Source organism: Elaeis guineensis, chromosome 14 (assembly GCF_000442705.2).
Source record: "Elaeis guineensis isolate ETL-2024a chromosome 14, EG11, whole genome shotgun sequence".
Classification (NCBI taxonomy): Eukaryota; Viridiplantae; Streptophyta; class Magnoliopsida; order Arecales; family Arecaceae; genus Elaeis; species Elaeis guineensis.
Window position 1 is genome coordinate 60,621,221 of NC_026006.2, and position 24,366 is coordinate 60,645,586.

The following is a 24,366-nucleotide window of genomic DNA, read 5'->3' on the forward strand; positions in this document are numbered from 1 at the left end:
ATTTCAAATTACTATCCTTATTTTAGGTTATTTTTTTATTAAAAAATTTAATAAAAATAATTTAAAAAAATAAAAAAAAATATCATAAAAAAAAGAAAAATGATAGCCATAGCACCTAATGAATCTAAAATAATGATATTATCACAAGTGTGTTGGAGCATTAAAAATATGATAGCCATTCATTTTATGAGAAATATATTTTAAACACAATATTGTTATATAATACAACTTAAATACACAATATAGTTGATCTTCGGATAGAAAACTTTAACTTAATCTCCAGCAAGATTCTGATACGTTATGGTGCTTTTACCAACTGCTCGATACGATGCTATTTGGACTGCTATAAGTCGGTACGGAAATGATACGGATTGATTTTTTATTTTTTTATTAAATTTATTTCAATTAAAATTAAAATTTTTTTATCTTTTTTATCTATTTTTATGATATTTTTTTTCTTTTATTTGGAATATTTTTTAAAAAAATTAATTTAAAATGGAGAAAATAATTTGAAATGATATTTTTTATTTGAATTAAAATTATTATTTTTTTTAAATTTAAAATTATAATTTTTATTTTTTTTCATTTTTTTCTTTTTATGGTATTTTTTAATTTTTTAATTTTTAAAATATTTTTTGGATATTTTTTAAAAAAATAATTTTAAATGGGTAAAGTAATTTGAAATGATATTTTTTATTTATATTAAAATAAGATTTTTATTTTTTAAATTTAAAATTATATTTTTTATTTTTTCCTATTTTTTCCATTTCTTTCCTTTTTTTATGGTATTTTTAATTTTTTTTAATTTTTTAAGATATTTTTTTAAAAAAATTAATTTGAAATGGGGAAAGTAATTTTAAATGATGTTTTTTATTTAAATTAAAATTAAATTTTATTTTTTTAATTAAAAATTATAATTTTTATTTTTTTTCATTTTTTTCTTTTTTTATGTTTTTTTTTTTTTTTTAATTTTTATGGTATTTTCTTGGGATATTTTTTTAAAAAAAATAATTTTTAAAAGGGATTGTAATTTGAAATGTTGTTTTTTATTTGAATTTAAATTTAAATTTTTTATTTTTTTAAAATTTAAAATTATAATTTTTATTTTGTTTCAATTTTTTTCTTTTTTACGTTGTTTTTTATTTTTTTTACACCAATTTGACTTTTATTTGAATCAAAATCGAATTTTTTTTAAATTTAAAATTATAATTTTTATTTTTTTTAAAAAATAAAAAAATAAACTCGTAATTTGAAATTATATTTTTAAAAATATCATTTCAAATGATATTTTAAAAATGCTATTTACAATGATGAATTTATTTTTTATTTTTTTAATTTACTATTTTATGTGGAAAAAATGGTGAGGTGGACACTATAAACTTCATTCGAAACGATTTTTATAAAATTTATATTATTTAAATAAATAAATTAAAAATTATATTATTTATATAAATAAATTTTTTTTAAATTATTTTAATAAAAGCTCTGTATTGAAGTGAAAGGAACAGCAGTAAGAAAATAAATTAAAATAAAATAAATAGATGATTCCCACTTTCTCCCCCCAGGGAAAAAGTGATCTCTGTATAAAAGGTGCCTCCATTGGTCCAGACCTCTCCGGTAAGAATCTTTATTGGCTCCAAGAAACAAAAGAAGAAATTATTGCGAGGATATTCTTTAAAAAAAGGGAAAAAGTAGCCGAGAAGAACAGTGTCAGTGCTTTCTAAGCCACCGGTCCCCAGAGGCCGTCATCTATTATGTTCCTTCCCAAAGTCTGTCATCGCCTCTCTCTCCTCTACCCCTCCTTCGCCGCCACTTCTCTCCGCTCCCTCTCCTCCGTTCCGTCATCCCCGCGCCTGGGCTTCTTCGGTTCGCGCGCAAGAAGCCGGCGAAGCCTATGACCTCCCGCGCGCCTCCGCTTCCTCCAGGCTCTCAAGGCTCGCCCCCTTCGCCTCGGCCGCGGAGGATGGCGCCGGGGATCCCAATGGGTCGAGTGCTCCCTCTTCCCGCCCCGAAGAGGACGAAGGTATGCACAGCGCGATTCTTAGTTTTCTCCCGGTGCTTTTCTCGATCTCGATTTTTTATTTCTTGAAAAGAAAAAATCGTGGCTTTTTGCTTTTGAATTAGACCGTCATTAAGGGTTTGATTTTTTTTTCCCTTTGAGGTGCGACTGGTTTTTTTTCCGAAGCTTGGGTTGTTCCTTAACTTTTTTTTTTCGTCTTTCGATCATCTTGGAGGCCTTTCCTGGTTTGAGGTTCCGTTCTTTCTGAAGAAAGATGATGGCGTTATTTATTTTTGGATTAGATTTGGCTTGAGAGCTGGGTTTTCATTAAAATAGTAATTGTTGCCAAGGAAGACCACTCCTCAATTTACTAAACATGGTTTCATCTTCTTGTGGACTTTTTCTTGACTCGGGTCTTTCATTTTCCTGAAGAAAGATCATAGCTTTCTTTGCTTTTGGAGTAGATTGTGATTTAGGTGTTGGTTTTTGAGAGTGCCCGCTTGGTGTTGGTTTAATGTTTTGGAAATTGGAGTCTGGAGCAAATATCCGACTTTCAAGAAAATCATATTGCAGTTTTCTTTCTTTCCATCATTATAGGGGCGTCCCTGATTTGCGACTTTTTACTTTTTTAATGAGAAAAATCATGGTTTTCTCTACTTTTCTCTTAGATTATGATTTAGTTAGTGGATTTTGTAAGTTCTCATTTCCGATCCGTTGTATTAGTAGTCTTTACTATGTTTTGGCGCTGGTTTCATTTTTGCTGTCTATAGGGACATGAACTCGGTCATCGTTGCCACTTTGCTTTTTCAGAAAAAAAATATTTTCTGTTAGATGAGTCATTCTTCTGTAAAATACACATTTAACAGTGACTATGGGTGTCTGCATTCTAAATATGTCGAAGGTATCTTTTAAAGTAATTGATATGCTAAATGCTATTTGTAAGGATATCAGCAATTTATATTCTTATATTGTCGCATTGAATGTTTTGATTTCTTGATTTGTAGAGGCAATAGAAAACTTTTGAGATATCTCTGTGAGAAGATTCTTTTCGCGGCAGATATTGATTATGCTTTTGACCTACTGATTGTTTGTAAATTTCTTGCGGTTTGATGCTCTTAATGGATGTAAATCAAGGGTCCAAAATATTTTGTAATCCATTGGTTTAATAACTTTGGTTCCATGTGGTGTAGAATTGTCATTAGGGGGTGGGTATCACCTTCCTCCAAAGGAAATCAGAGATATTGTTGATGCACCACCACTTCCTGTGTTGTCATTTTCACCTCACAGGGATAAGATCCTATTTTTAAAGCGTAGAGCTTTGCCACCATTATCAGAACTTGCGAGACCAGAGGAAAAACTTGCTGGTGTACGGATTGATGGAAACTCTAATGCACGGAGTCGGATGTGAGTAATCAGCAGGCTCTTGTTTGTCCTTCCACTTTTGCTTTCTAACCTTATGGTGAAAACATTATTAGAGGATTATCTTGATCCGCTTGATTCTGCCATGTGTGACGCCTGTATACTTATATCTTCTCAGGTCTTTCTATACTGGAATAGGGATCCATGAATTAATGGATGATGGCAAATTGGGCCCAGAGAAAGAGGTGCAGGGTTTTCCTGATGGAGCTAAGATTAATTTTGTTAGCTGGTAATTTGCCGTTTTTCTTGTCGTTATTGTACACCAGATTGGTTTACACTTGTTTCTTCTGTTAGTTCCAGTAGATGGGATTTGATGAGTACCTAACAATAGTTCTCTTAGTTGTTTGTGTTATTTACTCTGGATGGTCTCTGATGTTACATACTGTCTCATTTATTTTGACACTTTGTGGGTGTATTTATGATCCCAAAAAAAAGAGTTGCTCATTGTACAATCATGAATTACATAATCCTTGTGTTATAATAATTATGTATTTCCATCTAAACCAGGTCTCAAGATGGCCAACACTTATCCTTCAGTGTTAGAGTCGATGAGGTGATTTACTGGTGCTTCAACTTATCACTTGGAATGCAAATCATGTTTTACTGACTTTTAGATATTTTTCAACCAGGAGGATGGCGTTAGCAGCAAGCTCAGAGTATGGGTTGCAGATGTAGAATCAGGAAAAGCTAGGCCACTTTTTCAGTCGCCGAATATTTACTTAAATGCAATTTTTGAGAGGTGAGGGTTAGCTTTCTTTCTTGTTGGCTTGCAAGCATGTCCTTCCTTGCGCTAATGCTTCTCTACATGTGGTTCTGTAGTTTTGTATGGGTCAATGCTTCCACATTATTGGTTTGCATCCTTCCTATATCTCGTGGATCTCCACCAAAGAAGCCATTGGTTCCTTCTGGCCCAAAAATTCAATCAAATGAGAAGCAAAATGTTATTCAAGTTAGGACCTTCCAGGATCTGCTAAAAGATGAATATGATGAAGATTTGTTTGAGTATTATGCCACATCGCAGCTAGCATTGGTCTCTTTGGATGGGACAATGCAGCTGATAGGTCCTCCTGCTCTATATACATCCATTGATCCTTCACCAGATGAGAAGTTTGTTTTGGTTACTTCTATTCACCGGCCATACTCCTACATTGTGCCTTGTGGAAGGTTTCCAAAGAAAGTTGAATTATGGACAACAGATGGGAAATTTGTTAGAGAAATTTGTGATTTGCCTCTTGCTGAGGATATCCCAATTGCCTTCAACAGTGTACGCAGAGGAAAGCGTTCGATCTACTGGAGGCCGGACAAGCCTTCGACATTATATTGGTAATAACTGCAAGATTTAATTCTATTTGTAGTTTAATCATTAAGCATATATCGGCAGCAGTAACCAGTAGGCAATAGATCCATCAGTTTGTGTTCTTTTAATAGGTATTGATTGCTATTAGATGTTTCAATTATGGAATTCTACATTCGTAATTTTGTACATTCTCATGGTGACAAATCCCAACTTCCAACAGATGTTTTATGACCTGTTTTAACCTCTTGTTCTCATTGATCTGGCTCATGTTTCTTCCTTAATTATTTCAATTCATGGGAGAACATGTCAGGTTTCAAAGAGATCGTAAAAAGAAAGACCTGTCTCCCAGCATAAAAAATATCAGATTCGAAGTAATGTCTGTCTTATACAAGAATAATTGAGACAAAGGATTCAATTGAAAAGCCCAACAAAGAAATCAAGTTAATGCAGAATAGCAGAGAAAACCAAGGTCCAAAACACAGCAACAAAGGTTCTGCATCCCTTCACTGTTATTATGTTCTACCGGGTCTCACTATAGATTCTCTGTAAAAAAAGATGCTTCCTTTGGAAATAATGAAATTATAAATAATGTCCTGAATCCTTATTTCATGTTCATACTGTTTGCCTATTAAATCTTGTGATTTTGCTCCTCCACCTACCATTTGTATGTGGAGTTGTGTCCCACAATTTTTGCATTCGTCAGATCAAATCCTTCTTTCCTATCTCAGGGCCTTTAACAATGTTATATCTAAATACAAAGGCAGGCTTTTGTTGTGGGAAATTTCCTCTCGTTATAGTTTGATGTTTTAGTTGTTTTCTTCTAGAGACTGATTCCATTTTTTGCAAGCCAATAAGGAATTTCAGAAGATTTTTTCTGGATGAAGACTTGGATCTTGCATTTGATCTTTGGTATAGGCTATGTTACAAAAAAAAAAAAATGAAAATCTATTTTCTGAAATTTAGCTATCAAAGAAATTTATGGAAATGAGACCATTGGCCTCCCATCTGTGCAACCTTATATTTTCACTCTCCCTATCCAACATAAGATAGTATCTGACAAAGTTTTACATACCAGACTGTACTAATCCATTACTGGGTGTATCATACCAAACTAGAAGGGAACCAGCATGGTACAGTGGTGCGATATGGAGCTGTACCAACACATGGTATAGGTATTGTGCCGATTAAGCACCTTTACCATATGTTAGTATGGTGGCATACCGTACCATTATGTACCATACGATAAGGTTCCATTATGGGATCTGAGCCCTATATTTGCATCTTCGATAGGAGTAGTTAGTGGATGATGACAAAACTCCAAGTGGAACAGGCGGTTGAAATGTTATAACCGTGGTATAGAATTCATTGGAGGTGGTTAGCCTCCTCAATTCCTTACCGTGATGGTTCCTTACACTATCCAATTCCAAAGATGTTGGAAAACTTAGTGATTAAATAATCTCCATGGTGTAAACCAAGCCACTTTCTGATTTTGTCACCAAGCATATCCTGGATTCTCTGTGGACCCTTGACCATATAAGACTTGCAAGTTGCAACCATGTCCCTTCAAATTCCTAACACTTATCCAATATTTCTCTCACCCCAATCCCAAAAATGTTTATAATGATTCCATGCAATCATGGTTTTGCAAATACTAATACATGATTTTTATTCACTATAGACCAATTCTTCCCTAATTTTTCTACATGCAAGTGGTACCCAACTTGCAAGGTGATTCCATTTTCTTCCCTTGTAATGTGGGTTAGCAAAGATAAATTCCTTCAATAAGTAATGGTATGGATAATGTTAATAAAACAGCTGAAGTTTTTCTTCTTTCTTTAGCATACGTGTTTAGAAGAAAGAGCAATTCAAGGAATTCCTAGCAATTACCAGAAGCATCGCATTATTTTTTGAAGAAAAAATAATAATCAGTTATCAAATAGTCTTTATGTTGTATATTTTTCTTTTATTTTTATAGATCTAGCTAAAAAAACTTGATTCTCAAATCCATGTGAAAAATTTAATCCATTTAAACATATAATTAATTAAAAGAAAACACCAACATGTCTAATTCTTCTAGGACTTAAGGGTCTAATACTGATTGTTGGGATAAAATGTATCATTATTTTGGAAACCTATAAGCTCCCACTAAAGGTTTAACACTTTTGGCCGTTCATGGATTCTAGAATTTGATTTCGTCTAAGCTATGCATACATAATAATTAAAAAGTAAATCACCAACATCACTGGTTAAATATATTTGTTAGTTATTTCATGTGTTGCACGACTAGAGAAGATGCCTTGATGAGTTGGTTTAATGTGAGTGCAAGGTGTGTTCAATTCTTTTAATCGAGACATAGTTAACATTTTTGATTTTCTCACTTAAAGTTGCTGGTTTGTCAGGGTGGAAACACAAGATGGAGGAGACGCAAAGGTAGAAGTTTCTCCACGTGATATAGTTTATATGCAGTCTGCTGAAGCAGTAAATGGTGAACAACCTGAGGTTGTACATAAGCTTGATCTTCGATATGGGTATGTACTCGAGTTGCTGACAGCTGGTGTATTTATTCTGACTTCTGATGCTAAACTTGTATGTAAAATATTGAGTGTCAGATACTTAATACCAATATAGCATCAAATCTAGTACAAACTTATGAAATAATTTTTCTGTGTCATGTATATATATGTCCATGTGTGTGTGTGTGCATCTGTATGCAAACATGCAAACACCCCATTAACATTGTGCCGCAATCTCCTATCATATTGTATATTTGGTCCTGTGGTGTTGGTTTCCACAATTTGCTGGATCTCTGCTTGTGCTTGTGCTGCAACAACCTGGAGACTCGAAATCTTGGGCATGCGGTATTTTCATTTTGCTTATAAATCACCTCATTAGGTACTACCGCTAGTTCCACATGATCTGTCAGATTCGTTAGTTTGGGCTTTTTGGGCAGATTTACTTGTGACAGTCATGTATATCTTGCTGGTCACTTGATCTCTGTTCCTTGTGGTGACCCTTACAAAAAATATGTCATTCTTTAAGGTCAACCATCTATTCCTTAGTTACATTTGAACTCAAGTAAATGGGCAATGTATATTAAACTGCTTTCTTGGGTATCTTAGGATTTGAAAGTTGTGTGAGGGACCTGAAGCAAATAACAATTTTGGAGGATTACTCTTCAGATAGATTTTAGAGTGTGAATATTGGAACCATTAGCTAATATACAGTAGAAGGTTTGTTACTGCATGCATGCAGTGCATGATGATCAAGTGTCTAGATTCAGGACTAGTCCATGCTCAAGTGATCGATAAAGCAATCAAGAGATGGCAAAAAACCTATACTGTTTATTTGAATAGGTAATGCGTATGTTTTAAGTATTAAAAAAACTTTTTAATATGCTGTGCATTAGAAAATGTATGTTGAAGGGCATACTGTTCTCATGGAGTGTGTGTGTGTGTGTGTGTGTGGAGAGATATAGCTTTATTACGATTCCTTAAATAATTTTGGTTGCACTATTGAGTTTCCAATATTAATAGCCTACACTTGGCCTTGCATGTGATCTATATGAACCAAGTCTAATTTTTTTAGAAGATGTCAAGAGCTAGTAGCATGGATTGCCCAAGAGAGATGTCTCCAATGTTACCCATAATACGTGAAAGTATCAACGTAATTTCATAGAGTTATTCGGTCTCAATGCTACATGAAGAACATAAGCTAGATGATAGAACGGGGAGCGTAGGATGGAGTACGGCCATGAACTACCCGGTACAAGGGGTACCGTATTGTACCAGTTTGAAATAGGAACTTATATTCAGGTTGGTGCAGACTCTATACTGTTCTGTACTGAGGTGTACCGAGGTGCCTATTTACCCGTACAGAGGCGTACTGATACAAAAGTAAGAAAAATGGTTTGAGAGTTATTTCGTACAGTTGTGTACTGTACCGGCCTGTACCATACTGAATCGGTAATGTACATATACAATGCTGTTATTGAGATTGCGAACCTTGGCTAGTGGGAGTGCCCAAAGGTCAGGGTGAAAACTTCCAAAAGTCCAGGGAAAAAAAAGAATAACAACAAAATTATCAGGAAAAGCTGAAGTCTCTCCTGCTTGATTGTTTTCATCTCAGATTGTAGGAAATAAAGCAAAATACCAATGCTTTCCATGATTAAGCAATGCCATCGGCATGTTAACTATGCCACATTTCTAATTGCTTCTATTGTAAGTCATGGTTTAATTTTTCTTTTTTGTTTTTTCTTTTTTTTGCTTGTTGTTTATCCTTTGTCTGCAGAGGTATCTCTTGGTGCGATGATTCCCTTGCTTTAGTGTATGAGTCTTGGTATAAAACACGCCGAATTAGAACATGGGTCATCTCTCCAGACCAAAAGGATGTAAGCCCACGCATATTATTTGATAGATCGTCAGAAGATGCATACTCAGATCCAGGTTCTCCAATGATGCGAAGAACAGCTGCTGGTACCTATGTTATTGCAAAGATTAAAAAGCAAGGTGAAGGTACTTACATTTTACTTAATGGAAGTGGTGCAACACCAGAAGGGAATGTTCCATTCCTTGATTTATTTGACATGTAGGTTTCTTCCTAATATACAACGTTCTTTTTCTTTTTATACAAAGGAAGCCTGTTTCATCCATTAACATATTGTGGTATGATGCATTTCCTTTTCCAGAAATACAGGAAATAAAGAGCGAATATGGGAAAGTGACAAGGAAAAATATTATGAAACTGTTGTTGCATTAATGTCAGATCACACTGATGGTGAACTATGCATTGATCAATTAAAGATACTTACTTCAAAAGAGTCAAAAACAGAAAATACTCAATACTTTCTACTGACTTGGCCCGACAAGAAGGCATTTCAAATAACAAATTTCCCCCATCCTTATCCTCAACTGGCATTGTTACAAAAAGAGATGATCAAATACCAGAGGAAGGATGGTGTTCAACTTACTGCAACTCTTTACTTGCCTCCAGGTTACAGCCCATCAACAGATGGGCCTCTGCCCTGTCTATTCTGGTCTTACCCAGGAGAGTTTAAAAGCAAAGATGCTGCTGGGCAAGTCCGTGGTTCACCTAATGAGTTTGCAGGCGTAGGTCCTACATCAGCACTTCTTTGGTTGGCTGCAGGGTATTGCACTTTTTAGTTTGCATTTGATTTCCCTTTTCTATGTTTATGTATATATATTGAACAACTTGACAATAATAGGAAGGGCCACTTTTATATTGATATATAGCTTTTGTTAACATGTAAATTCTAAATGTCAAATCCTTCTCTTGTTCTTGATTTTTCCTGTCTATATAGATAATTGGCTTCATTTAGTTCCTATACTACATTTCTTGCCCATGTATTTAATAAAGTTTCAAATGCTATTGAATATTTCATGATATTTTAGGATTGTGACCGCCTTTCACTTGCTACTTACTCTCTTTAATGTGCTATGCAATTTTCGCTGGTAAGCATATATCAATCTCCACGACCTGTTTAACTTTGCAAGACTAAATTTATGGGAAAAAGTTGGTGTAATATCTTGCAAGTTATTTGGTATTTTATTGTACTATTTCAAAATACAAAATATCTCTACCAATTTGGTATACACCTTTCTAACTTTTACTATATCAAATGATAAGTAGGAATATGCCACATGATTGCAAGAAAAATGTTTCTGGCAATAATGGGGAGATATGAATCACACAAACATATGGAATCATATTTAAAGCTTGAGAGCATTATGTAATTATTTTTGATATGTATGCGAACCAATTAGTTTGTGTTAGGAACAAGGTTTACTGTATCGATACTGAGGTCCAGACTAGTTGGTCCGTAGCATGGTTCAGTATGCTCTCGTGTCATTCCATGCTGGGCCCAAACCAACATAGTAGAGAGGGCAGGTGAGTGGGAGAATAGGAGAGAGGAAAAGAGAGGGAGAAAGGGGGAGGGGATAGAGGGAGAGTGAAAAAGGGAGAGAGAGATGGTTAAAGCTGGCGGAGCCTATACTGACACAGTAGCTAGGGCGGGGAGAGGAAGAATGTGTGTGTGTGTGAGAGAGAGAGAGAGAGAGAGAGAGAGAGGGCTACCTGGAGGCCGTTGGAGGGCTGCTGGAGGAGGGATGCTGCCCTCCTTCCAACCGAAGGGTGGAAGCTCCTGTCTCTTATTTTATTTTCCCAATCTTCAGTGAAGTCGGCAATACCATTTCGATCGAACTTCACTTGAAATCGGGAAAACATAAAAATAAACAGTGGCTTCCCTATTTTGGTCAGGTTGAGGATGGATCCCCTCTTCTGGTCCTCTGATAATCTTAGCAGCCCTCTCTCCCTCTCCCTCCCTCCCTCTCTCTATTTTTCTCTCTTTCCATCTCCCACTCCCCTCCTTCGCCAGTTCTCATTTCGAATGTTGGAATCATGCCGATCCGCCACGGGCATGGCATGGTATGCCCCGAATAGTGCGGTTCGGGACAGTTCCGCAATCCTTGGTTAGGAAGATTAGATGTGGAAACTAGTTTGCCGGGTCATGAAAATGAGTTGAAAATGTTGAACAAAAGAAAAACTTACTCAAGATTTTCATTGACTTAGAGAAAGTATTAGATAATTTATGAGGACCGATGCAAGTATGTATTTAGTCTTACATTAGTTATGTGTTGGGTAGAACTTGGTACTCATATAGGGTCAAGGAACCCAAATTATATCTCTTCGCTGGCCTTTTTAGGGGAGTCATTTGATCATTCATGGTATTAGGGGAGACTTGGTCAATGGCCTATGTGTAGCGAAGGGATATTGTAGCTCGGGCCCTTTGGGGCTGACCATGAGTTGGTTGTGGTCTTTGTGTTTTAGATTGGACCCTTAGAGCTTAAACACTGGGAGTATGTAATTGTATTTAGGATCAGACCCTTAGGGAGCATGGGGAGTATGTGAGGACCCATGTGAGCAAGTGTTTAGTTCCATGTTGGTTATGCATTGGTAGATCTTGGATACTTCAAGGCCAAGGTGCCTAGTTAATAACTTCCGGCTAGCCTTTTTCGGGGAGGTCATGGGTAATTGCGTAGTTTACCTTTAGAGCTGATTTGATGGGCAGCAAGAAAGATTATGATCCCTTCAAATAAAAAAGCAAAAAGGATTATGGTGGATGAGTATAATTTGAACATTTGTGAAGGAATAGTGGAGAAGAGGTTACTTGGAAGTCATTAAATTTCTGGAGGTGTCAATTCATCACGTTATAGGTAATTTATAGATAGGGTTGACTCATATCTATATTGTGTTAGAAACAATTTGATTCAGAATTTAGGATGTTGTAGGAATGTTGTCAATTTTTGTTCTTAAAATATGCTAGACTCTGCTCAAGATTGTTACTCTCCTATGTTTTTTCTTTCTTTTTGTTAATTGTTAAAGACAAATCAAATCATTTTTTATTCACCAACGCAAATAAGATTCCATGTTGGGTGGTCTGTAATCCAACCTCCAATACTTGCTATAGTAATACGATTCATGCACAAGAGGAAAGTGGGTAGAGGTGACGGACCAAGATGATATGCCTCCTCTCTTTTCAACTATTATCCTAACTACCTCCAATTTAACATGCATTCATCTAGTTAATTCCTTTCCTTTGATTCCCTTTAATTATCGTGGACAACTTGATGCTTATTTTAGATTTTCCACTTTGACATATGCCTTTTCCAAGGAAAAAAACCTCCTATATCGACAGTGTTCTTTTACCCTATAGGCCATATAAAGTTACCATCACCAATAACAGTTGCTTTTGTACATAGACAAAATCTATGATGCTTCCTAAAAAAGGGTAAACAATACATTTTCTATATAAAAAGCAAATTTGAATATTAGAAATATTTTAGAATTATTTTACCTTTCAACGTTTCTTCCCAAAAAATTCTTAACTTCAGTTAGCATATTCGGTTTTCATGGTAGATTCCCATGGTAGTTTCTCAATTGTTAATGATTCAATTCAATTGGATCTGATTTTCCAATCCAAATAAGATTTTATTTTTGAGTGTGATTTAATCTAAGCTCCAACTTTTTATAAACTCTCCATTGAGAGAGAGAAATGTGGGGAGATGGAATAAAAGGGTATAACTCGTCTCTCATTAGCTAATATCCTAACTGGTACACAAAATTCCATATACAATCACTTAATACTTGTTTCTTCTCTAATTTATCCTTTAATATTTTATGTTAATTTTCTTCAATCATGGTGGGCTGATCAACTGTCTTTAAATTTTCCACTTTAAGAAATATCCATAGATAACCCCCCCTTCTACATCAGCAGCATGCTCACTTATCCAACATGGTTATGAGATTTCATTCACAATTGTAGCAATCTATTTTTTTTTTCCAAATAATTGTGTCAAGTATTTGAATATCAATATCTACCACTTTGTACTAGCCATGTACGATCATACCTATAAGGTACCTGTATTAGGAAGCTTTTTATATCAAAAGCATATAGAGGGATGCTATTTCACCTCTATTTTACTGTACCGATGCTAAGAGGCATACCTTGTGGTAGTGTCTCGGTATCAAAACCATACAAGATTTTAAATCCCGTGGGACGGAGATGTCTCGGTATATACATGGAATGGGATGCCCCACTGTCCCATCCCATCCCGATCATCGTCTCGGTCATGCATCCCGATAGATATCCTCCATCTCTCTCTTCTTTTTTTTTTGTTTTTTTTCTTTCCTTCTTTCCTTTCATTTTCTTCTATCTTTCTTTCATTTTCTTTCTTTTTATTATTCCTTCCTTTCTTTACTTTTTTTCTTTTTTCTTCTTTCTCTTTCTTTCTTTTTGTCTTTTCTTTTTCTTCTCCCTTTCCTTCTTTCTTTCATTTTTCTTCTTTCCTTTCACTTTTCACTTTTTTCATTTTCTTTTCTTTCTTTCCTCTTTCTTCTTCTTTCTATGTATGGATGGGTTTCGGAGTTTCGACCTCGTTGATCCCATTTTCTCATAGGAACGGGACGGAATGGTCGGGATGCCCCCCGTCCCGTCAGGACGTAAAATCTTGAGACCATACGGTACTAAGGCCGAAATTCAATCGGATATGGATCTGATACCAGCATATCCATGTCCATATTTGTTTTATTTAATGAATACAAATACAGATACAGATATTATTTGGATGCAAAAATTCATATCCATATTTGTTTTAAATGGGTACGGATACAATTTGGATACCGGAAGTATGGATATAAGTTGGATAATTAAATTTTATGACTACAAAATCAAAAGTATTACTAAATAAAAGATAAATCAAGTTAATAACATGTTTATATTGTCGTATATTTTTCTTGAAAATTAATAAGTACTATATAAAATTATATAGGATTATAGATAGATTCGGATATAGATCAGATAGTTGTCTATCCACATCGATATCCAGTTTTCTTTGATGGATACGGATATAGATATGGATGCTAGTGGGATCCTCAAATTTCTGTCTGTATCTGGATGGATTCGGATACGAACGGATTTGGACGAATATTATCCATACCACTTTCACCCCTGTACTGTACTGGTGTCAATACTTAACTCCTGTTTTATATACTAACAAATTCCATGATGCTTTTTGAAACAAAGCAAAAAATTTACTAAAATGTTTCTTTGCAAAAATGATGTTTCATTTATGGTACACAAAAATTGATTTGTAAGTTAACATAAATTGATATACTTAAATCCTGGTGTTCAGTTATTAAATAAATAGCTATACAACATGTAAAAACTGACTATCTATTTCATATTGCACCGGCAGTTTCATCATATTGTAGAAATAATATTCCTTCATTATTTTTTAATAAAAATTCAAGTTATGATTTTTTTTTTCTTTTATTTTGTTCCCATGTGCATTTTCTGTGCTAATGTTATTATTATTTGAGCTATAGCAGAAAGTTTTTATAACCTAGAGGCTTAGTATTAGTTTATGAAAAAAAGTATATATATACATTCTTATTGGCAACATGAATGAAAATGAGACATCAGTAATAACTGGATGCCATGAGATGATTTTCTTTTTCTTTTCTTTTCTTTTTTATATTTTTTGGGTTGGCGGGGTGGAGCGGGGGTATTTGTTTGTTTGTTTTTTTTTGGTTGGGGTGGGGGTGTAGAGGGAGATCTAACATGATTAGAGTGGATGAATTGGAAAGCATCTTTATGAGATTCAGCAAGTTTGTCTATGAGTATTGAGAACATGGCATGAGTATGCAAATGAGAATTTCTAGATGTATGCATGAGTATGCAAAGACGAGAATGCCAAGCTGTATGTTTGACAAGTTGGGAAAGCTGACTTACATATTTAAAAGCGAAAGGATCATTGAGGATAAAGCAACATAGAATTAATTGAATGAGATGAGATAGCATGTTCCAAGGAGGCCCTAGAAAGGACTTGACTGTGTTTAGAACATTCATTTGGAAATTGAAAAGAAAGAATCAATTCGAGTAGGTGATAAGAGATATTTTGTTGCACCATGGAGAATTATTTTTTTCTGGTCAAAAAAGAGTTGGAGAGTGGGGAGAGGCATGAAATATAATGGTAATTTGAGTTGTAAAAATGATACAGAAAAGCTTGAGTGATAGGAATGACAAGTTTCAAGCTAACCTATTAAACCCACCTATCTGATTTGGGTTGGGTTCGGGTCAGATTCATGACTCATGGCTCTTTGCATTTTACTATTTTGGGGGTGGTCAGGTCAAATCAATAAGATTCAATGTTGCACCCATATTGTTGCCTAGTTTAAGAGGTATAAGCCAAATGAACAAAAGGGACAATAAATATTAGTGTATGAGTTTAAGTGTAGGTGGATCTTCTTGGTGGTAGATATGTCTTTTACTTCGCCAAGTTGACCTTCTCTTGGAAGAGAGAATATAAACTCTTCTCCTTTTCAACCTCTTACTCTCTCCTCTCTCTAGCTTAGTCTCTTATTTTGGGTATAAGCCATTGGCTATTCTTTTGGTGCTATGGAACTAGAGCAAGATCAAAGAAGACATTCATGCGTGGCTTTTACCGTGAAGGGATGGGATGGAACTCTTCTTCCTCTAAACGAAAATATTAACAAATCATTTAGAAGTGAGGGCTTTATTTATCTCTTTCAATTGGAATGTTTTGAATGAGAAATTGCGAGTATGATACCACATAGACGTCAAGTCAGCTGTGTTAGGTCAGCTCATGGGCGTACATGTTGAGCAACAAGGATCCTCTTGGGGTTGGCTGGAGCTCACGCCTTTTATATAGTTGGTTGATTGCTTGATCCATCTATGTTCGATCCATTTCCACCATGGTTGATAGTTGGTTTAGTCTATGACTAAGATGAGTGGCGAGGAAAAATAGCAGATTGTTAGATATTTTTGGTCTAAATCATCTTAACAATCATGTATTCATCATTTTGGCTGGTAACATTAGAATTATTTTATTTATAAATATTTTTGTGGATGAAGATTATGTTTTATATATACAATAGCATACAACAAATTGGTGGTTGTGCTCCCTGAGATTAGCTTGGAAAATTGTTCATATTAGAGATAGTTTAAATACATTATTTTTTGATGTGCTATACATACATGGTCAGATTTGTGGATGATCCTTTTGTTTTCTGCTCTTTTATTTGAAATAAAATCATTGTCTGTGATTTAAGTATTATTTTGAGTACTTTTGAGGATATGTGAATGCTTCTGTCCTTCAGCTTTGCAATCCTATCTGGACCAACAATTCCAATAATTGGTGAGGGCGATGAAGAGGCAAATGATAGGTAACTTCCTACCATCATGTTTAGTTGAAAAATTATACCGTCTTATTTGGATTGTATGTATGCAAATCTAAATGGAAATAGTTGATAATGTTTTTCAAAGGTAATCATAACCTACTTTGTTGCTAGTTCTAGGTACTTGTATTGGAGCCTATGTCATGCATTGACTGCTCTGAGCTTTTATCTTTTATATATATATATATATATATATATATATGTCTTTTTACTGATGGTATAAATTTGCCTGCCATTTGTCTCTTGCTTATGCTCATCTGACATTTGTGCATCTGTCATTTACATGGGCTTATTTCTAATACCTTGGTTTTTTTTTTTTTAATTATTTTTGGATGCAAGCTAATTAATGAAGCATGATATCCTTACTATGCTTCCTGTTTAGGCTTTCAGGAACATGTAAAATATGGATCTTTTATATTTTTATAGTGTTCCATTTTTGAAACTGTAGTATTAATCTGTGGTTATAAAATCATGTTTGAACACCATAATGGCTTGTTGACATGGTTTATATCTTTAGCGTACCAGATATTAATGACTCCATCCTATTGATTTTCCTTGGTTAGTTTGATTGCAAATTTACTTTCCTAATTGAGTACTTTTGGTTATGTATCTCTTCCAATTCCATGGATTCACCATGCATTTGCTATTTTGTTGCACCAAAAAAATTCCTTTTTATTATCTCCTTTCGATAGTTGGTTTCATGTTATTATGTAGAATTGCTTCCTATAAAATTGAGTTCTTCCTTCCAGGCTTTTCTCTAATTACATAAATTTGAATTACTGCATATAGAATATAAAGCAAATTAAAAACAAACAAGAAAATGTGGATTATAACATGCATCAGATGAGATCAATCCCAACGATAAAATAAAAAGACACATTTTTGTTTTCTGGATTTAAAAAAAATATTAGGCTAGCTGATTTTCTGAAGGAAATGTTGTCTTGTATTCTGCTTCGATTGATGTGGTAGCAATTTTTTAGGTATGTGGAGCAGTTGGTTGCTAGTGCAGAGGCTGCAGTTGAGGAAGTGATACGTAGAGGGGTCAGGCTTTTATATCTACTTGACATAGTTTTTCTTCTACGTGTATCTCCACCTTATTTGCTTTTGCTTCTTCAGGTGGCTCACCCAAATAAAGTTGCTGTTGGAGGTCATTCTTATGGGGCATTCATGACAGCTAATCTCTTAGCCCATGCTCCCCATCTTTTCTGCTGTGGAATTGCTCGTTCTGGAGCTTACAACAGGACTCTAACTCCCTTTGGCTTTCAGGTTGGGACATCTGTACCTGTGATGACTTTCTAGCTTGCTTTCTAGCAGTTTCTTGTTTACTAGTGTATAAAAGTGCTCCTCTTTGTAGAATTTGCAAATATCTTACCAGTCATGGATCTAATTGTTTCCACTTTGTGCATGTAGAATGAAGACAGAACTCTTTGGGAGGCCACTAATACTTATGTTGAGATGAGCCCTTTCATGTCTGCAAACAAAATAAAAAAACCGATTCTATTAATACATGGAGAAGAAGACAATAATTCAGGAACACTAACAATGCAGGTACTAGAGATTTATATATTGCCATTTATATTGTATTAATGTATTTATGGATTTACATACTGGAAATACTTGTTCCTTTATTTTTTCCTTGGCATCTATTTTTGAAATAATTGTTACAGTAATTGTTTTAGAAATATTATACAAAGGGTAATTTATAGATACATAAAAGAGTTCAACAACTCACTTGATGAGAGTAAAGATTACATAGGTGACCTTCTGGGCAGTCTCTTGTTCCATCCCTTTGATCATATGAAGAGCATTACAGGCATGTGGAGCACAAAGCAAGGACAGTAAAATTGCTTATCAAGAAACTCGTTGACATATCGTAGACGTGGTATACCGTATCGGTCTGAACCGGCCAGTACACCCCCTACCGTATCATCGGAGAACCAGTTCGGTTCCAGCTGGATTTTTGGAAAATGGTCTGAACCCGACTGAACCGGTCGGTTCGGTACGGTATCGGTCCGAACTGCCTGATACTGGGCAGTTTGGTTTGGTTCGGGGTCGGTTCGATCCGATTCGGCTCGGTTTTCTTTTTCTTTTTTAATGTTGTTGGGCGGGATTTTTTTTGATTTTTTTTATATCCGATACGGTATGGTGCCATACCGGTCGGCCACCAGAATGGGTTCCGGTACCGAGTCCGCAAACCTTGATCGTAGGGGTGTCTTCTTTATAAGGATATTTGTGAATCTATTCTTCTATTACTATATAACACCTGCTCTTTCAATTCTAGTGCTTCTACATTCAGTTTTTATGCTTCAGCTCCCTCCAGCAGGGTCCCTCTCTGCAGCCACTACTTGATTGTAGTTGTTCATTTTGTTGATCCTTTAAGGGTTCGACAAATATTGGTTCAAAGTGATGTAAAAGTAATGATCCAATATCAAGAGCCGCATTCTAAAACCCAAAGCAGCAAGCATTGCCATTTCCTGCAGCATCAACAGCTGAAGAAAAGCTTCACTGGGAAAAATAAATTTTAAACTGATTCTCTATTGAATAAGCTTTCGAACACATCCAATATGTCTGAATGGAAGTCTATTGCAGAAAATATGAAGATTTCCAGTGCTGAAATAAACACATGTAGGTTTGGCATTTGATCCAGAAATAGGGTTTAGGGCCTCATTCAGTTATTCTATTTAATTGTGGATCAAGAAATAGATTGCTCCTCACTGCTTTGTGGCATAATTGTCTGTTACTTGATAGACGATTGAATCTGATGCCTAAAAGAAAGCATGGATTCATCCTTTCTGCATTTTGTCCTGACATTCAGATTCCACGTCATGCCCTTTGAAACATCATTACTGCCATTGCTTGTCTACACTTCCACTGGTCTTTACCCCTTTTTTTAAAGTTTTCTTGCACTGTCCTCATATTCTTCCTCTCAAAAACAATCCCATAGAAGTTGTTTCCTCGTACTACATTCAGATAATGTGCCACCACCAAGCATTTATTAATTGAAGTATCGACTTTTATTCATGTAATAGAGATCTAGTTTGAAATACATGAATTTAATTGGATTGTGATCAATAAATTAGTCAAAAGAAGTAGGTTTGAATTAATAGCCATTGTGAAGCTACAACAGCCTTATAACATTTCTGGAGGTCCCCCCATAATAGCAGGCCATAGCCAAAAACAGTAATTTTCATTGTAATAGAAATAACACCTATCTTGACATTTCAGTAACTCTATTGAACTGTTATAACCATATTTGAGAATAATGGTTGCACTATCAGTCTGGGAGGCACCATATAATGTTACATATAATCAATTATAGGTGGATTTTTCATGATATTTGGCATGTATGATCACCCTCAATTACAACCATGAACCATCAGTTTACAGCCTGCCTATCTTTTGGTTCACATGTATTGCATGTTTTTCCTCAATCACAATGTTTTTTGTTTCTCTTTTGACCGCTGTCTCTTTTTAGAAGGAAATGCACTATCTGTGTTGGTCCTAGTCAACATTGGGTTGCATGTTTCTACTGTAAGGGCTTTCTTTGCTCTGTTCACCATAAATGGTGAGGGCACCACCAATCATTTCTAAGAAATGAGTGAAATACCCATGTCGAACTCTTGGAGAAGTACCTCCAAGGTCTCATCATCTTGCATGTTTGCTTCTTTATTGTTTTATCAAGAAACTTTTCACTAGGTAGCATGGCATATCTACTAAATTTTTCTACAATTTTTTCTTCTTGGAGATTGTCATTTGTATAATAAGTTAGGTGGTGATGTATATAATAAATTAATACATTATTTACTACAAACAAATGGTTTATTTCTTTCAAGCTGACCTTTAATAATTTGCATATCCTTAGTTGTTCTTCCTTGATTGTTCGTGATATGCTATGTGCCAAACAAGGTTTGTTGTCTCTAGAATGCTAATATTATGTGCTTAATTTTCCTTTGTTTGCTTCTCTTTAGATCTCTTGTCATCATTTGGTTCTTTTTGCAAAATGTAAGATCATTGCTAACTACAAATCATCTTATGTTTTTCTTTTGCATGTATTGCAGTCAGATCGTTTTTTTAATGCTTTGAAAGGCCATGGAGCTCTCTGTCGTTTGGTGATTCTTCCCTTTGAGAGTCATGGTTATTCTGCTAGAGAGAGCATCATGCATGTCCTTTGGGAGACTAATAGGTGGCTGCAAAAGTATTGTGTAAACAATTCTGATAAACCTGCAGACCCGGATGCCTCTAATACTGAATCTCTGAATGATATTGAAAATAAGGCCCTTTCAGCTAGTGGCGGTGGGCTAGGTCAGGAAGGTTGGGACCAGGAAGGATTTCATTTGACACCAAGGTCATTATTGTGGTAAGTTCATTTTTCATTCCGAAGTAAATTTATTACTGTGGATGCAATGCTAATGTTATCATCAGCAATGATTTCTTTATTCAGACAACAACATCCATATCCATGCTGCCATGTTGACACATAACAAGTCATTGACATCCCATCTCGTGTCTTTTGGAATCTAAGGTTTTAATAAGAAAGAGGTATTCATTACATGACAAGATTAGAACTGGTGCTTAGTTGTTTTGGCAGTTTATTTAACAGGAGTTCTATTTAGTGCAGGACGTAATCGTTTGTAGTTGATTGATGCAATATGTTCTTAACACGTACATTTATAATGCCATATCGCTATTTTCGAGTTTTGAGGATATGTAGCATGTCTGACATGGTGACACCAAATCTCCTATCCACTGAATTGCAGATTTATGTTTATATTTGATGCACGAGGTAGACAGGAAACATTGTTTTAAATGGCACAGTACCTTGGCTGCCAAGATGATCCATCTTATTGTGAAAAATCAAGAGTGACATTTGCTGATACTTAACATTTTTCTCCTTGATACTGTCCATCTTTCGTGTTAGTGAGATTTTGGTAGTGTACTGCATCCTAGTATCTAGGAGGAACTTCAATCTCAGAATTGTTAACATCTTCAGCCACGAAAAGAATTACCTACTTGTTTATGCATTGTTGCATGGCTAAGTGTTCCCACCATTTGTGCAACTATGGTTGTTGATCTTGATAACAATGGCCTTCACCATCTGCTGCAATCAACATGTTGAAACTTGTTCCACCATATTGACCTTCCTTTATTTGAATATGTTTGTTGAGGTCTAGGATCCACCTTCAGCTTGTGGTCCTGCTCTTGAATCTTCTATTCTGTTGCTGATTTTGTGGGTTTTGTGGAATGAATTAGTTGATGGGCTCATCTGACGATGCACCAATTGTGGTGATTTGATTTTAACAACCAGCAATCTCACTCGTATCCTAAACAACTAAGAATCTGTCTCAAATTTTATAGTATCAGTATGATGGTAAACAGAAAAAATACAAAGAAGAAGAAAGTGGTTAAAAACTGAGACCCTTTTGTTTTGTCCATATATGTTTATAAATATGAACTTTTTCATACAAAAAAAAAGTCCAATGGTTTCCTCCATCTTACACATACTTCGCTCCCATTGGCTGACAACAGTTTCCGTGAATTTGGGGGTCTTTTGGTGGGTACTTCTAATGTAGGTATGAGATTGAAATGAGAATGATGATGACTTGATTTGAAGGTGGAGATTGGCAGTAAATGAGCATATTCCATACATTAACTAACTGAAGTTTGCAAGGTGAGTTATGGATGATGCTTTCTTGCTTTGACATTATGGAATTGCTAGAGCACATGTTGGAAAAAGTTTAATTTGTTACCTTACATATATTGAGATTTATGTTACTAGAAAATCACATTGTAGTGCCAAAACTTGTTTGGGAATGAATCTAGTAAATCCAATATTTATAAAAATGCCTTAATCATAGCTTGGCTTGAAATATTGTAGAATCCAATCCATATTGGCCCTAGAGCTGGAAGTGGGCTCAGGCTGGCCTGAGGTTCTTTGGATCTGGCTGACTTTAGGTTGGGCTATGGCTAGGCTCGAGTCAACTTGGTTTGTAGAGCCTGCAAATATTTTGAACCGGGCTCAGATAGACATTGGACCTGGCCCGAGCCTGGACCCAAGTTCGGACCAGGCCCGAAAATTGAGCCTGATTTCAAGCCTGGATTCACTGGTATCTAGCATGAGGACACGCACCTAGGCCCCCCTTCCATCACCCCTTTCTTCCTCTTGTTCCCCTTTCTTCCATGGTAGCGACAATGGAGGGAGCCACATTGCTGGATCTAGCTCCGTTGCTCAAAGCTGCTTCCAATGTCACCCCATTGTTGGAGCTAGACCCACTGCTGGACAGCCTTGAGGAGGTCGATGTGAGAGCAGAGGGCCAGGGTATGTGCGCCTATCTTCGAGCAGAGGTGCCCATCTCGGAGCAGTCCAATCCCCTAGGTCCACCAATGATGGTCAACCCAGCAGGAGAGCATGGAGGAGAGTGACAGCCATGAGATGAAGCAGGCACTGCTGCAAAGGCGGTGGCTCTATTGAGGAAGGAAATGAACCCGAAGGTAGTGCTGCTGGTGTCTTGGTCATCGAGGAAGAGGTCCTTGGGCATGCAAAGAGCCCTGTGGATGGCAACGATGACAATGTGACCATGAGAGGAGATGAGGGATTTGATGGAGGTGAGGAGGTTGAGGGTGCTAAGGGTCTTGAAGTTGCCCACGGGGCTGACAAAGGCTAATTCAGGCCAGCTCACTCTAGTTTGGGTTGGGCCCCTATCGGGGCTCAGGTTGGGTGGTTCAAGACTAGTTTTTTCAAAAGTTTTTAAGCCTAAACTTGGCCCGAAGCCTGAAAAAATTTGGGCCAAGCTTGAGTAGGGATGTGGCCCAGCCCAACTCGGCCCATTTCTAGCCCTAGCTGGCCCATTACTACACCTATCGCGCTAGAAGATGCATGTCATGGAACTCATATCAAGATTATATGACATTAATACAGTCCAATGCACCAAGGGTAATTATGTGTACCACTAAACAGGCTTGTTTGTGGCTTGTATGAAACAACAGGCAGCCCCACACTTATTCTAATAGTCTAATAGTGCGTCAAGAAATTTAAGGTCATGAAAGTGTTTTTGTTGGTTAATATATCAAGGATATTGCTATTGACACGAGTCAAAGTTAAAAATAATTGTATTAGTAGTATTAATCGGGTTGGTAAGTTTGTTCAACAACCTTGATGACTGATAAGAATTATGCACACGTTTTGGGTTATAGTTCGTACCTGCAAGGTTCTTTGCCAACATGTTAAAGGGGTGTTAAGACCCTTGCAGACCAGCTTCCAAGGAAATGGTTGGAAGAAGAAGATCATCTAGCTGTCATATTATTCTGATTACCATCCTATTTCTTGTGATGATGCTATATTTTGATGTTTCTTGCCTTTGGTTGTCTCCTTGATGCACTTGTTCCAAGAAAAGGAATGCCATTTTTTTAAAAGCAGACAAGGTACAAATTGACACATTTTAATTTAACTGCATGTTTGCATTTCTGAAATGTACTGATAGCGTACGTGGACAGTCTGATGTCGATCAAGTTGATTGTGTACTGGCTTCTGTGTTAAATCATGATACTTATCTTCCTAAAAAATACACAGAGTTACAAGACTGTTCTTGGGCACCAAACATGCCCAACACAAAATGTGGGACCAAGCTTTCTGGAATTCTTTCAAAAAGTCAACCTGCTTTTAACAAGGATGCTTCAGGCAAAAACTGCACCAACAGTAGTAATGTATATCATCTCTGCTGAATTGTATTCTCCCTATAAAGCTTATGTCGTCTCTAGCCACGTATATTGCTTATTATTATTGTTGTTACAATTATTATTATTATTTGTCTATTTGAGCAAACAATGTACACCCAACTGTACAACATGCTAACTATTATTAATATCCATTTGGTTTAGTTGA

The 24,366-nt window shown here is 35.9% G+C and overlaps 1 protein-coding gene across 1 annotated transcript; it reads left to right on the top strand.

The window, feature by feature from the left end:
• Positions 1-1,739: 1,739 nt before the first annotated feature.
• On the top strand, positions 1,740-24,366 carry LOC105057354 (probable glutamyl endopeptidase, chloroplastic). Its single transcript, XM_073248695.1, is given in 16 exon segments — positions 1,740-1,833; positions 1,836-1,904; positions 1,907-2,023; positions 3,190-3,403; positions 3,537-3,647; positions 3,926-3,971; positions 4,048-4,157; positions 4,238-4,741; positions 7,115-7,243; positions 9,003-9,299; positions 9,400-9,858; positions 16,410-16,475; positions 17,468-17,753; positions 17,898-18,035; positions 20,546-20,844; positions 23,966-24,366. Coding segments are annotated over 16 exon segments (3,165 nt in total). The 5' UTR covers positions 1,740-1,754; the 3' UTR covers positions 24,207-24,366.